At 30.2% G+C, this 14,689-nt stretch overlaps 1 protein-coding gene across 1 annotated transcript in view; it reads left to right on the plus strand.

The window, feature by feature from the left end:
* Positions 1 to 14,689, plus strand: part of LOC135139704 (tachykinin-like peptides receptor 86C) — a 75,127-nt gene that overhangs the window by 1,182 nt on the left and 59,256 nt on the right. Inside the window, exons 2-3 of the mRNA XM_064070008.1 lie at positions 10,419 to 10,611; positions 10,723 to 10,834. Coding sequence (XP_063926078.1) covers positions 10,419 to 10,611; positions 10,723 to 10,834 — 305 coding nt within the window. The remainder of the gene's footprint in view (positions 1 to 10,418; positions 10,612 to 10,722; positions 10,835 to 14,689) is intronic.

The following is a 14,689-nucleotide window of genomic DNA, read 5'->3' on the forward strand; positions in this document are numbered from 1 at the left end:
AAGATGACATAGTTACCTTTGAAAATAATTTTTATTTGAAAGTGTTCAAAATTTCCATAGATTGGAAAGACTAGAGTCTAAAGACTAAAGATTTTAAAGCCTCTAAAGGGCCTAAACACTCTAAGGACTCTAAAGGATCAAAAGCTAAAATTTTGTTTCAAACAGAGAAAGAGAAGGACTCTAAAGAAAACAAAAATCTTAAAGACCTAAAAATCGTAAAGATCGGAAAAATGATTCTTGAGACCTATAAATTTCACAAAATCTGAAAAAATTTAAAAAGTGTGGGAAACAAGTGGTAGACCTAGAAATCTTGAAAATATTGGAGAAGGTTGAATTTCAAAATTCTGGTATAACTGGAGCCTGATAATTTTAGAAATTTTGGAAAATATAGAAATGGTGGTAATTTTGTGTACTTCGGAAAATCTGAGAAATTAGGCTAATCTGGAAAGTGAACAATCTAGAAATTTTGAAAATTTTGCAAATTACGAAAATTCACACGGAAAATAAAAAATATTAAATCTCAAAATTTCAAAAGTTTACACAATCTTAAGAAAGGTTCCATACCTTTCAAAAATTCAAAAGACTAACATACGTTCTAAAACTTTTAAAGTTTTCTTACACTAGAAGTTGCGAATTGTAAAGACACCAAAAATGCTAAATAAACTAAAGTTTTAGGTTCTTAACTAATAATTCTGGAGTATCCAAAATTTCTAAAGATTGTTAAGGACTCTGAAAACTCTAAAGATTCTAAATACTCTAAGGACTGCAACGTTAAAAAGGTTTGTAAAATTCGGTGCCAAATATTTCAAAGATTCTATAATTTCTAAAAAAAAAAACGCATGAACCCTTAACATGCCAAAAATTTTAAAGTTTCCAAAGAGTCTAAACAAAACAAAAATCCTAAAAATCTAAAAATTGTAAAAATCTGAAGAATGTTCACTTTAATTTTTATAAATCCTACAAGTATTAGGGGTCTTGAACAGCCTAATTATTATCTTATACATCTCGGAGATTCTAAAAATTTAAAGACCCTTGGGGCCTATTAATTTTAGAAAATCTGGAACTTTTGGAAATTTCAAAAATTTACTCAATTCTAGAAATTCTAAACATTTTACCGAATTTGTGAAAATATTCCAAATACAGTATAACCTCGATAATCCGAATTAATTGGGGAAAGGTGTGTTGGGATTAGCGATTTGTTCGGATCAGCGAATTTCCCAAAAACTAAAAGGGAATTGAATAACAACTTCATAAACTGCTGAAAACAAATTTCAAGAAATAAACCTTAATTTTATTAAACAGAAATAAAGTATTCTTAACCAACAATGGATAATAGATATCCTTGAATTTAATCAGAATTTTTAGATGACATTTTCAAAAATGAAATTTCCCATTATGTATTCGTATGCAAATTTCGACCCATTCTCGACGATTTTCGAAATTTAGCTATATACTTCCATGTAGATTTTGGGTCGCAGAAGCCACTTCCGGTTTCATTTCTTCGATAACTTAAACCGTTTTTTCAGAATCGTCTATTGAAATATCGCAATTTTCAAAAATTTCAAAAAATTCGAATTTCACACCGAATTTTCCGAAAATATTGCTCCGTTACCATAAGCATGCTATATTTTTGGAGTCAGCACGTCGGGATCTATATCCCTGAATTGTTTCAGAATTTTTAGACAACTTTTTCAAAAATAAAATTTTACACTATGGTAGTACGTACCTACTTGCCAAATAACCTACCCTTTAAGAAAATAAAAAGCGGGTGGGCCAGGCTAGTATTTACCAAAATAAGACTCATTTTGACAAATGACCTACTCTTGTAAGAAAAGGTGCTAGCCCCACCCACCCACCCTTTATTTTCTTAGAAAAGTCAGTCATCTGCCAAAATCAATCTTATCTTGGCAAGTATGAAACTGATTTATGCAAATATGCAGGACCCGGTGGGTGAGGTGGCTTGACATCTGCCCACTACACCTTGGGTCGTGGGTTCGATTCCCGCTCTGTCTCTGGGTGTTTTTGTATGTCCCCTTTTCCTGTAATTGGGCCTCTCGGCCTGTTGGAAAAGTAATTATTAAAATAAAAAAAAAAAAAATAAAAAATATCCTCTAAGAAAATAAGGGTGGGGGGGCGGGGTTAGTACTTGTCAAGATAAGACTGATTTTGGCAGATGACATATCCTCTAAGAAAATAAGGGAGGGTGGGCGGGGGACTAGTACTTGCCAATATAAGACTAGTTTTGGCAGATGACTTATTCTTCTAAGAAAATAAAGGCTGGGTGGGGCTAGTACTTGCTAAAAATAAAAAAAAATGAAAAATCTAAAAATGACGAATTGAAAAATCGGATAAATGAGAAATCGGAAAATTGTACAACTGTATAATCGGAAAATCAAAAAATAAAATACCGAAAAATTGAAAAAAAAAAACAAATCTTATAAAATCGAATTTGAAATTCCAGTTTTCATTTTTTTTTTAGTTTTTATATATTTCAACGTTTAAATATTTCATTTGATAATTTGTTTGACAATTTTGTAGTTTTTAATTCCAAATCTTTTGATTTTTCAAGTTTCAACTTTACAATTTTCGGATTTTTTTATTTTTAATTTTTCAAGTTCACAAGTTAAAATTTTTCCTTTTCACGATATGTCATTTTTTTATTTTTTAACTAAACAAGTACGAGACTGATTTTTGCAAGTGACATATCCTCCAAGAAAATAAGGGTGGGTGGGCGGGGCTAGTACTTGTTAAGATAAGACGGATTTTGGCAGATGACCACCTTTTCTAAGAAATAAAGGGTGGGTGGGCGGAGCTACTACTTGTTGAAATAAGACGGATTTTGGCAGACGACTTATTCTTCTAAGAAAATAAAGGCTGGGTGGCTGGGGCTAGTACTTGCGAAAAATAAAAAAAAACTTAAAAATCTAAAAATGACAATTGAAAAATCGGATAAATGAGAAATCGAAAAATTGTACAACTGTTTAATCCAAAAATCAAAAACGAAATATCTAAAAATTGAAAAAAAAACAAATCGTATAAAATCGAATTCGAAATTCTAGTTTTCATTTTTTTATTAGTTTTTAGATTTTTCAACTTCTAAGTATTTCAGCAGTTTTTAATTCCAATCTTCTGATTTTTCAACTTTTACCTTTACAATTTTGGAATTTTTTGATTTTTAAGTTTTCAAGTTTTCAAATTAAAATTCTTCCTTTTCACGATTTGTCATTTTTCGATTTTTTAACTATGTTTTATGAGACTGATTTATGCAAATGACATATCCTCTCAGAAAATAAGGGTGGGTGGGCGGGGCTAGTACTTGTGAAGATAAGACTGATATTGGCAGATGACCCACTGTTCTAAGAAAATAAAGGGTGGGCGGGCGGGGCTAGTACCTTTTCTTAGAAGAGTAGGTCATCTGCCAAAATGAGTCTTATTTTGGCAAATACTAGCCTGGTCCACACGCCTTTTATTTTCTTAGAGGGTAGTTTATTTGACAACTATTAGCAAATTTCGACCTATTTTTGACGATTTTCGAAATTTAACTAAATACTTCCATGTAGATTTTGGACCGCAGAAGTCACTTCTGGCTTCATTTCTTCGATAACTTAAACCGTTTTTTCAAAATCGTCCATTGAAATATCGCAATTTTCAAAAATTTCAAAAAATCCGTCGGGATATATTCTGAAATTTTTCAGAATTTTTAGACAACTTTTTCAAAAATGAAATTTTACACTATGGTAGTACGTACTTGCCAAATAACCTACCCTCTAATAAAAATAAGGCGGGTGGGCCAGGCTAGTATTTACTAAAATAAGTCTCATTTTGACAAATTACCTACTCTTCTAAGAAAAGGTATTAGCCCCGCCCACCCACCCATTAGTTTCTTAGAAGAGTCGGTCATCTGCCAAAATTAATCTTATCTTGGCAAGTATCAAAATGATTTTTGCAAATGACATATCCTCTAAGAAAATAAGGGTGGGTGGGCGGGGCTAGTACTTGTCAAGATGATACTGATTTTGGCAAATGAGACTTATTGTTCTAAGAAAATAAAGGCTGGATGGGTGGTGCTAGTACTTACTAAAAATGAAAGAAATTTAAAAATCTAAAACTAACAAATTGAAAAAAACGATAAATGAAAAATCGGAAAATAAAAAATGAACTATCGAAAAATTGAAAAAAAAACAAATCTTATAAAATCGAATTCGAAATTCAAGTTTTCATTTTTTTTAGTTTTTAGATTTTTCAACTTTTAAATATTTCATTTGATTATTTGTTTGACACTTTTGCAGTTTTTAGTTGCAATCTTTTGATTTTTCAAGTTTTAACTTTACAATTTTGGAATTTTTTCATTTTTAATTTTTCAAACCCTCAAGTTAGTTTTCCTTTTCACGATTTGTCATTTTTCCATTTTTTAACTAAAAGAACAAATTTATTCGAACCGAAATTTTGAAAAATCGAAAAATCCGAAAATTGATTATTAGAAACAAAATTTTCACATGTTTTAATGTTACGGTAAACATGGCAATCGCTGATTAAAATTACTTTCTACTCCCTACCAAAAACTCGGTGACAAAAAATCAAAAATCGAAAATTTAATAAATAAACATCTATTTTCACGATATTTGTGAAAATCAAATAATGGAGAAATCGGAAAACTGCCAAAATTGTAAAATTAAAAAATCGAAAGTTTTTTTCAGTTGCCCAGAGAAATCAAAAATTGAAAGCAAAATGAAAAAAATGAAAATTTAAAAAGCGAGAAAGTGAAAAATTCGAAAGTTGAAAAATTGAAAAACTGAAAAATCTAGTAGTACTCACTACGATAAAACTGATTATGGTAAATCATCTACTCTCTAACAAATAAGGGGCGGTTGGGGCGGGCTAGTATTTGCTAAAATAAGACTCATTTTGACAAATGACCTACTATTCTAAGAAAAGGTATTAGCCCCGCCCACCCACCCTTTATTTTCTTAGAAGAGTAGGTCATCTGCCAAAATCAATCTTATTTTGACAAGAATGAAACTGATTTTTGAAAATGACATATCCTCTAAGAAAATAAGGGTGGGTGGGCGGGGCTAGTGCTTGTCAAGATAAGACTGATTTTGGCAGATGACTTATTCTTCTAAGAAAATAAAGACTGGGTGGGGCTAGTACTTGCTAAAAATAAAGAAACTGAAAAATTTAAAAATGACAAATTGAAAAATCGGATAAATGAAAAATCAGAAAATTGTGCAATGTTTAATCGGAAAATTGTACAACCGTTTAATCGGAAAATCAAAAAATAAAATATCGAAAAATTGAAGAATAACAAATCTTGGAAAACCGAATTCGACGGCTAGTGCTTGTCAAGATAAGACTGATTTTGGCAGATGACCCACTCCTCTAAGAAAATGAAGGGTGGGCGGGCGGGGTACTACTTGTCAAGAGAGACTGATTTTGGCACATTACATATCCTCTAAAAAAATAAAGGCTGGGTGGGTGGGGCTAGTGCTTGCTAAAAATCAAAAAATAAAATATCAAAAAATTTAAAAAAAGCAAATCTTGTAAAATCGAATTCGAAATTCCAGTTTGCATTTTTTTTTTAGTTTTTTCAACCTTTAAATACTTCATTTGAGAATTTGTTTGACAATTTTGCAATTTTTAATTCCAAACTCTTGATTTTTCAAGTTTTAATTTTACAATTTTGGAATTTTCTGATTTTTAATTTTTCAAGTTCTCAAGTTAAGATTTTTCCTTTGCACGATTTGTCATTTTTGGATTTTTTAACTAAGCAAGTGTGAGGCAAGTACTGGCAAATTTCGACCAATTTTTGACGATTTTCGAAATTGAACTAAATAATTTTTCTTGTAGATTTAGGGGCGCAGAAGTCACTTCCCGTCCCATTTCTTCGATAGCCTAAATCGTTTTTTCAGAATAGTCGATTGAAATATCGCAATTTTTAAAAATTTTAAAAAATCCGTCGGGATATATATATCTCTGAATTTTTTCAGAATTTTTGGACAACTTTTTCAAGAATGAAATTTTACACTATGGTAGTAATTGCCAAATAACCTACTCTCTAAGAAAATAAAAACCAGGTGGGCCAAGCTAGTACTTACCAAAATAAGACTCTTTTGACAAATGACCTACTCCTCTAAGAAAATGTACTAGCCCCACCCACCCACCCTTTATTTTCTTGAAAGAGTAGGTCATCTGCCAAAATCAATCTTATCTTGGCAAGTATGAAACTCATTTTTGCAAATGACATATCATCTAAGAAAATAAGGGTGGGTGGGCGGGGCTAGTACTTGTCAAGATATGACTGATTTTGGCAGATGACTTATCCTTCTAAGAAAATAAAGGGTGGGGCTAGTACTTACTAAAAATAAATAACTAGAAAATCTAAAAGGACAAATTGAAAAATCGTATAAATGAGAAATCGAAAAATTGTACAACTGTTTAATCGGAAAATCAAAAAATTAAATATCGAAAAATTGAAAAAAAAAACAAATCTTATAAAATTGAATTCGAAAATTCCAGTTTTCAGCTTTTTTAGTTTTAAGATTTTTCAACAATTCCAGTTTTCATCTTTTTTAGTTTTAAGATTTTTCAACTTTTAAATATTCCATTTGATAATTTGTTGTAACTTTACAATTTTGGGAATTTTTGGTTTTTAATTTTTCAAGTTCCCTATTTAAAATTTTTCCTTTCCACGATTTGTCATTTTTCGATTTTTTAACTAAGCAAGTATGAGACTGATTTTTGCAAGTGATATATCCTCTAAGAAAATAAGGGTGGGTGGGCGGGGTAGTACTTCTCAAAATAAGACTGACTTTGGCAGATGACTTATTCTTCTAAGAAAATAAATGCTGGGTGGGTGGGGCTAGTACTTGCTAAAAATAAAAAAACTTAAAAATCTGACAATGAGAGTTGAAAAATCGGATAAATGAGAAATCTAAAAATTGTACAACTGTTTAATCGAAGTCCAAATTCCAGTTTTAATTTTTTTATTAGTGTTTAGATTTTTTAACTTTTAAATATTTAAGCAGTTTTTAATTCAAATTTTTTGATTTTTCAAGTTTTAACTTTACAATTTTGGAATATTTTGATTTTTAATTTTTCAAGTTCACAAGTTAAAATCTTTTCCTTCTCACGATTTGTCATTTTTTGCTTTTCTACTAAGCGAGTATGAGACTGATTTTTGCAAATGACATATCCTCTAAGAAAATAAGGGTGGGTGGGCGGTTCTAGTACTTGTTAAGATAAGACGGATTTTGGCAGATGACCCACTTTTCTAAGAAATAAAGGGTGGGTGGGCGGGGCTACTGCTTGTTAAAATAAGACTGATTTTGGCAGATGACTTATTCTTCTAAGAAAATAAAGGCTGGGTGGGTGGGGCTAGTACTTGCTAAAAATAAAAAAACTTAAATATCTAAAAATGACAATTGAAAAATCGGATAAATGAGAAATCGAAAAATTGTACAACTGTTTAATCGAAAAATCAAAAACGAAATATCTAAAAATTAAAAAAAAAAACAAATCTTATAAATTCGAATTCAAAATTTCAGTTTTAATTTTTTTATTAGTTTTTAGATTTTTCAACTTCTAAATATTTCAGCAGTTTTTAATTCCAATCTTCTGATTTTTCAAGTTTTACCTGTACAATTTTGGGATTTTTTGATTTTTAAGTTTTCAAGTTTTCAGATTAAAATTTTTCCTTTTCACGATTTGTCATTTTTCGATTTTTTAACTAAGTTTTATGGGACTGATTTTTGCAAATGACATATCCTCTAAGAAAATAAGGGAGTGTGGGCGGTGGGTTAGTACTTGAAAAGATAAGACTGATTTTGGCAGATGACTAAGAAAATAAAGCCTGGGTGGATGGGGCTAGTACTTGCTAAAAATAAGAAGCTTGAAAATCGAAAAAGGACAAATTGAAAAATCGGATAAATGAGAGATCGGAAAATTGTACAACTGTTTAATCGGAAAATCAAAAAATTAAATAGCGAAAAATTGAATAAAAAACAAACCTTAGAAAACCGAATTCGATATTCCAGTTTTCATTTTTTTTTTAGTTTTTAGATTTTTTAACTTTTAAATATTTCGTTATTTCATTTGATAATTTATTTGACAATTTTGCAGTTTTTAATTCCAATCTTTTGATTTTTCAAGTTTTAAATTTACAATTTTGGAATTTTTTGATTTTTAATTTTTCAAGTTCTGAAGTTAAAATTTTTCCTTTTCACGATTTGTGATTTTTCGATGTTTTAACTAAGCAAGTATGAGACTGATTTTTGCAAATGACATATCCTCTAAGAAAATAAGGGTGGGTGGGCGGGGCGAGTACTTGTTAAAATAAGACGGATTTTGGCAAATGACATATCCTCTAGGAAAATAAGTTAGTAGGCTAGTACTTGCCAAGATAAGACAGATTTTGGCAGATGACTTATTCTTCTAAGAAAATAAAGGATGGGGCTAGTACTTGCTAAAAATAAAAAACTTGAAAATCTAAAAAGGACAAATTGAAAATCGGATAAATAAAAAATCAAAAAATTGTACAACTGTTTTTACTACATTTTTGCAAGTAGGTGCATGTTTTCAAGCTCAATTCGGATTGCAGAGTTTTTGTTTGGATTAAAGAGGCATCGATTTCAACTAGCCTCTTTTCGGATTACTGGATGGTCGGATAATCGTGGCTTCGTATTATAGAGGTCATACTGTACTATGACAGTTCAAAGCCTTCTCTAAATTTCAAAGATTTCGAGGATTCCAAGGGTGTCAAAACTCTAAGGAGTCTATTAATACTAAATTGACGTATGTGCCCTTGCTAAAATGTTGATGACGTTATCAAAAAAAAATTATCTGGAAAAACTCACAATAAAGATGAAAAAAAAAAGAATTCTCAAAGTTAAAATTGATAATATTTTAATGAAGTTGTATTTGTTCGACTGTACTTTAGGGGCTAGGGAAGTTCTGTCGAAGTAACTTACAACCAATTTTGTTAAGAATGTGAAACCTTCTCGGGGGTACCAACTGTCTTTTTTAAAAATGTAAAACCTTCTCGGGGGTCCAAGCTGTATTTTTTAAAAATGTGAAACCTTCTCGGGGGCCCCAGAGATGTATTTTTTTAAGAGTCTGAAACCTTCTCGGGGCCCCAACTGTCTTTTTTAAAAATGTAAAAGCTTCTCGAGGATCCCAACTGTCCATATTTACAATGTGAATAGAACATTCCTAAATAGTAACACAACCTTAATGAAATATCTAATAAATCCAGTTAATTACTTATCGGTTACATAACCGGAGTACTCCATTGTGTTCTTATCATACCTAGTTCATTTCAGCTGATTGATCAGATTTCTTCGACGATCTCTACTACGTGTATAGAAAATAAAAAATAACGCAGAGACGCTTTTAAAATAATTTGATCGATCTTTTCATACCGCGATGTTATTAAGCAAAACATTGCAATAGTCGATTTCAGACCGACGATTCTGTCATGTCGACGACGTGACAAAATTACAAACAAGGAAATTTTCATTCTTTTGAGCAGCACCTGCCTGATATTCGTCACCGTTTTATTTTCGCAAAGCTAAATAGTAAATAAATTAAAAGTTAACTCTTGATTAAATTTTACGCCAACACGTCGTCGGAAAAATCGACGAGCAAAATTCAATTAAAATATTCCACTCTAATTGCTAATACTTCGTGCCACAGATATAACGTAGAATTCCCCAGCAAACAAACATATGGCAAGTGAAAATTAAAATTTAAGTGTATTTGACAACAAACGGCCTTTGGAAGTCATTCAGGCAGGTGTAAATTGAACAAACCTCCTACATAAGTCAAGCTTGAAGCGCGTTGGGTGTAAATAAATAAAACAGTGGAGTTTCCCGCCCACAAGTAGAAAAACACCGGTAGATTGGAAACACAAAACCTGTTGTGTACTGCCGTAAATTTTGTGTGAAATATAGAAACGATCCTTACACGGAATCCGATCAGCTGGTCTAAAATAAACCCACCTCTTCCGAACAAAATGGATTTACCGCTCCGAAATAAAATACCACGACTTTAATTTAAACGCTTGTAATGACTGTCAGGAATTCCTACTTTTAGCAAAAACCGCCAACTTAAAAGAATTAGGAAATTAAAACTCGACTATCTGTTTTATTTGTACCCAGATGTAGAAAGATAAAAGTGCCTTCGTTTTCTTCCTCCCCTATTCAGTCCGTCTTAAGCAATTTAAAAGCCGAACTAAAGCTAAAAAGAATAATCGCCACCAATCTCGCGGTTTTTAAAGCGTCTGAGTTCCTTAATAATACCGGCTTTTTGTATCAACTCTTAATTCTCGTTTCACTTGGAACTACTTGGACGAATTCAATCAATATACAATTCCGTTCGACGAACAAAATAAATGATCTAAGTGGTTTTCGATTATTCTTTAGGTGGAAGGCGTTAACGGAACGTTCCAAGGATTCGATTATGGTCTCCTCGTCCCTATCTCGAGTAATGTCCCCGAGCCAGACACTGGCGAAAATCTGATGCCCATCTGGGTGAAAGTGTTATGGACTATCATTTTTCTGGGGATGATTCTGGTGGCGACTGGGGGAAATTGCATCGTGATCTGGATTGTTACTGGTAAGTGGGTTAACTTCCCTTTCTCATATCTAATACTTGCCAACTTGTCGAAAAATGTTCCACCAAATGCAATTTTTGCACGTTTTAATAAAATTTTATTTTTTTCTGTAGCACATCGTAGAATGAGAACTGTCACGAACTACTTCCTAGTGAATCTGAGCATGGCGGATCTCCTCCTGACGACATTCAACTGCATTTTCAACTTTTCGTACATGATTCAAAGGTAATTCTTACTGATTTACGACCCCGTGTCATTGCCCCAATAAAAGAACGTGAATCGTTTCATAAAGCTTTGATATCGAACGAACAAATCGAGCGCGATCCCTGTGACAGGTTCCTTTTGTAATTAAACTCAACTGATCAAATTCTTTCGCGACAAAAATCCCCTCTTGAAAAATAACGTTCTAATTTACTCGGAAAAAAGCTTGACATTGATTAAATTAATTGTTTCACCACTGTTTTCTAATATCGCATTGTGTTGTTTATGGGGATTATTAAATTAGAACTTAACTGTGGAGAGCGAAATACAGTTATAATGTAATCTGCTATGAATACAATTAAGTACAAACTAAAAGCCTCGTATTACGGGTTGTTGTGGGGGTGCGATTTTTGCTAGCGTTGTTGCTATTAATTTTAGATAAGGGTGTTTGCTATCTCTGGGGTTAAATATCGCTGTAATTGTTGTCTGCTCTAATGCTATTTCTGGGTAATAAATTTCGACGCTTACGTAGATTCAGTTTCTCATAACATTCAGTTATTAATTATTATTATATGAAAAATTGATTACGATCTGTTTGAACTACTACTGATTACTTCCGTACCTATGAGCAGAGTTTCAGAACTTGATTCAACCCTTTATCAATTATCTACACGAGAGCAACTATTGATAACTAGGAAGACACATACCTTAGTTATGAAGCTTATTTTGGAATCTCTAAGTGAATCTAATTTAGTCTCACCAACAGAAGTCGTTTTCGACGTAAATTGGATAATCATTGCTATAATTAGAACAAAAACTGAACAACTATTAATAACATTGTGAAATAAATTATTAGTCTATCAGCAAGAGATATATTACAACAAACTTTCTTGAAACGCGCTTAACTTTTTTTATTTATATCATTTGAAGTTTCTAATAAATTGAGTTTCATTGTTCTAGAATTAATTGTCCCAGCGCATCCACCATTTTTGTCAAAACCTAAATAAATTGTTCGAATCAACTTGAATATGGTAATTTAATTTGTTTCAGCTCTGCCCGGGTCTTATTACGGTTTAAGCAACAAGATATTTAAAGAAACTAATTTGCTTAAAAATTTTTGAGATCAATGTTTTTTTTTTTAATAATTAGTTTCCCGGCGCCTCCTCCATTTTCAAGTAAATTCTCAATCGGTCAAGTTCAATGTCGTGTTTAATTTTTCTAAATTTTTGGAATTCTAACTTTTCGAATTCTTGATTTTCGACTTTTCATATTTCGATTTCCCGAAACTTTTTAGCTTGTAATTTTTCAATTTTTCGATTTTCGATTTTTAGATTTTTAGATTTGCCAATGTTTACATGTTTCGATTTTTCAATTTTTCGACATTTAAGTTTTGGGATTTTTCAATTTAGGAATATAACTTTCAGTTTTTGAGTTTCTAAGTTTTCGATTTCTTGATTTTCGACTTTTTAATTTTTCGATTTTTCCACTTTTCGATTTTTTAATTTTTCGTTTTCTTGATTTTTCAATTATTCAATATTATGATTCTTTGTTTTATTATGGATTTTTCAATTGTTTTTTTATTTTTCAATTTTTCGAATTTTCAAAATTCGATTTCTCAATTTTTTAATTTTTCGATTCTACAGCTTTAAGATATTTTAATTTTTCGATATTTAAATTTAAAATTTTTCAATTTCAAATTTTTTATTTTAGGCGGTTTTTATGTTTCGATTATGTCCTATGTGGGCGATTTGCCCGTTGGATGATCAATAAACTATTTATTTATTTATTTATTTATTCTCGACGTTTAAATTTTTTAGTTTTCAATTTTTCAATTTCTCGGATTCTGGACCTTTCGGCTTTTCAATTTTTAGATGTTTTCATTTTCCAGTGTTTCATTCATATAATTTTCAGTTTTTCAGTTCTTCCATTTTTCGGTTTTTTAATTTCGGTATTTTTAATTTTAGATTTTTCGCTTTCTTCTTTTTTCATTCTCAGTTTTTCAATTTTTCAATTTTTCAGTTTTTCAGTTTTACGTCAATTTTCAAATTTTTCGTTTTTTCGATTTTCCAATTTTTGGTTTTTTAATTTCTGAATTTTTTAAATTTTCGACTTTTTGATTTCTCAATATTACGATGTTTGAGTTTTGGGATTTTTTTATTGCAGAATTTTTCGATTTTTCGATTAATCAATTTTGCGATATTTGAGTTTCGGGATTTTTCAGTGTTTCGTTTCCTCAATTTTTCGATTTATTTAAATTCCGATTTTCAATTTCAAAATTTTTCATTTCTTGGACTTTTTTATTTTTTCGAATTTATTAATTTAATTACACTACATGTATCCCAATTGACATACGTGTCCTTGCTGATATAATATTGATCGGAACATTTTCAAATGAGCAAAATCACTGGAAGTACAACCTAGCCTGTTTATAAAGGCATATATATTTTTGAAGCACTTTTCAATTTTTCAATTTCTCAATTTTTCAATTCTTCAGTCTCCCGATTTTCAGTTTTTCGATTGGTCTATTTTTGGATATTTCAGTTTTAAAATTTTTCTTTTTTTTTTGTACATCAGTCCATCAGTTTTTGATTATTTACTTTTTCCGTTTTTCAAATTTTCAATTTTTTGGTTTCTATGTTTTCGATTCCTTGATTTTCGACTTTCCGATTTTTCGATTTCTTGGTTTTCCAATTTCTGGATTTCTCAACTCTCCGATGTTTCGATATTTCTATGTTTCAGTTTTTCAATTTTTCGATTTTTCAGGTTATTGATTTTTCAATTTTTTGATTTTTTTTAATTTTCAATTTTAAATTTTTCCACCTTTCGACTTCTTGATTTTTCCATTTTTCGACTTCTCAATTTTTCGATTTTTCAACTGTTCGAATTTTCAATTCCTCGATTTCTTGATTTTTAAATTTTTCCGTATTTTAATTACTTGATTTTTTGAATTTTCAATTGTTCGATTCTTCAATTGTTCTATAGAAAATTAAAATTTGACTTTTTTTTATTATATATTTTTCAATTCTTTTTTATATTTTTCAATTTTTCGAATTTTAAAATTTACAAATTATCGATTTTTTAAATTTTCGATTCTTTAGTTTTTGGATGTTTTAATTTTTCCATTATTTAATTTAAAATTTTTCATTGTCCAATTTTTAGTTTTCCGTTTGAATGACTTGATTTGCTCATGTTTAAATTTTTAGTTTTCAATTTTTCGATTTCTCGGTTTTTCGAATTTTGGCTTTCCGATTTCTAAATTTTTCGAGTCTTGATTTCTGTCGACTTTTAGATTTTTTCAAATGGGCAAAATCACTGGAAATACAGGCATAATTTTGCTTTTTTATAAACACTTTTATATTTTTGAGACAATTTTCAACTTTTCGATTTTTCAGTTTTTCAGTTTTCCGATTTTCTTCAGTTTTTCGATTATTCCATTTTTGGATATTTCAGTTTTAAAATTTTTCATTTTTTTTCACGTTATTGATTTTTATATTTTTTCATTTTTTAAATTTTCAATTTTAGATTTTTCGACCTTTCGATTTCTCGATTTTTCCATTTTTCGATTTTTCGACTGTTCGATTTTTCAACTCCTCGATTTCTTGATTTTTCAATTTTTCCGTATTTTAATTACTTGATTTTTTGAATTTTCAATTGTTCGATTCTTCAATTGTTCTATAGAAAATTAAAATTTGATTTTTTTTATTATGGATTTTTTAATTCTTTTTTATATTCTTCAATTTTTCGAATTTTAAAATTTTCAACTTTTGATTTCTCGACTTTTTGATGTTTTAACTTATCGATTTTTTAATTTTCCCATAATTTAATTTAAAATTTTTCATTTTCCAATTTTTAGTTTTCCGTTTGGATCACTTGATTTCA

The sequence above is a fragment of the Zophobas morio genome, unplaced genomic scaffold (genome assembly GCF_036711695.1).
Source record: "Zophobas morio isolate AGI-343-1 ecotype UQ-CSIRO unplaced genomic scaffold, CSIRO_AGI_Zmor_V1 ptg000033l, whole genome shotgun sequence".
Classification (NCBI taxonomy): Eukaryota; Metazoa; Arthropoda; class Insecta; order Coleoptera; family Tenebrionidae; genus Zophobas; species Zophobas morio.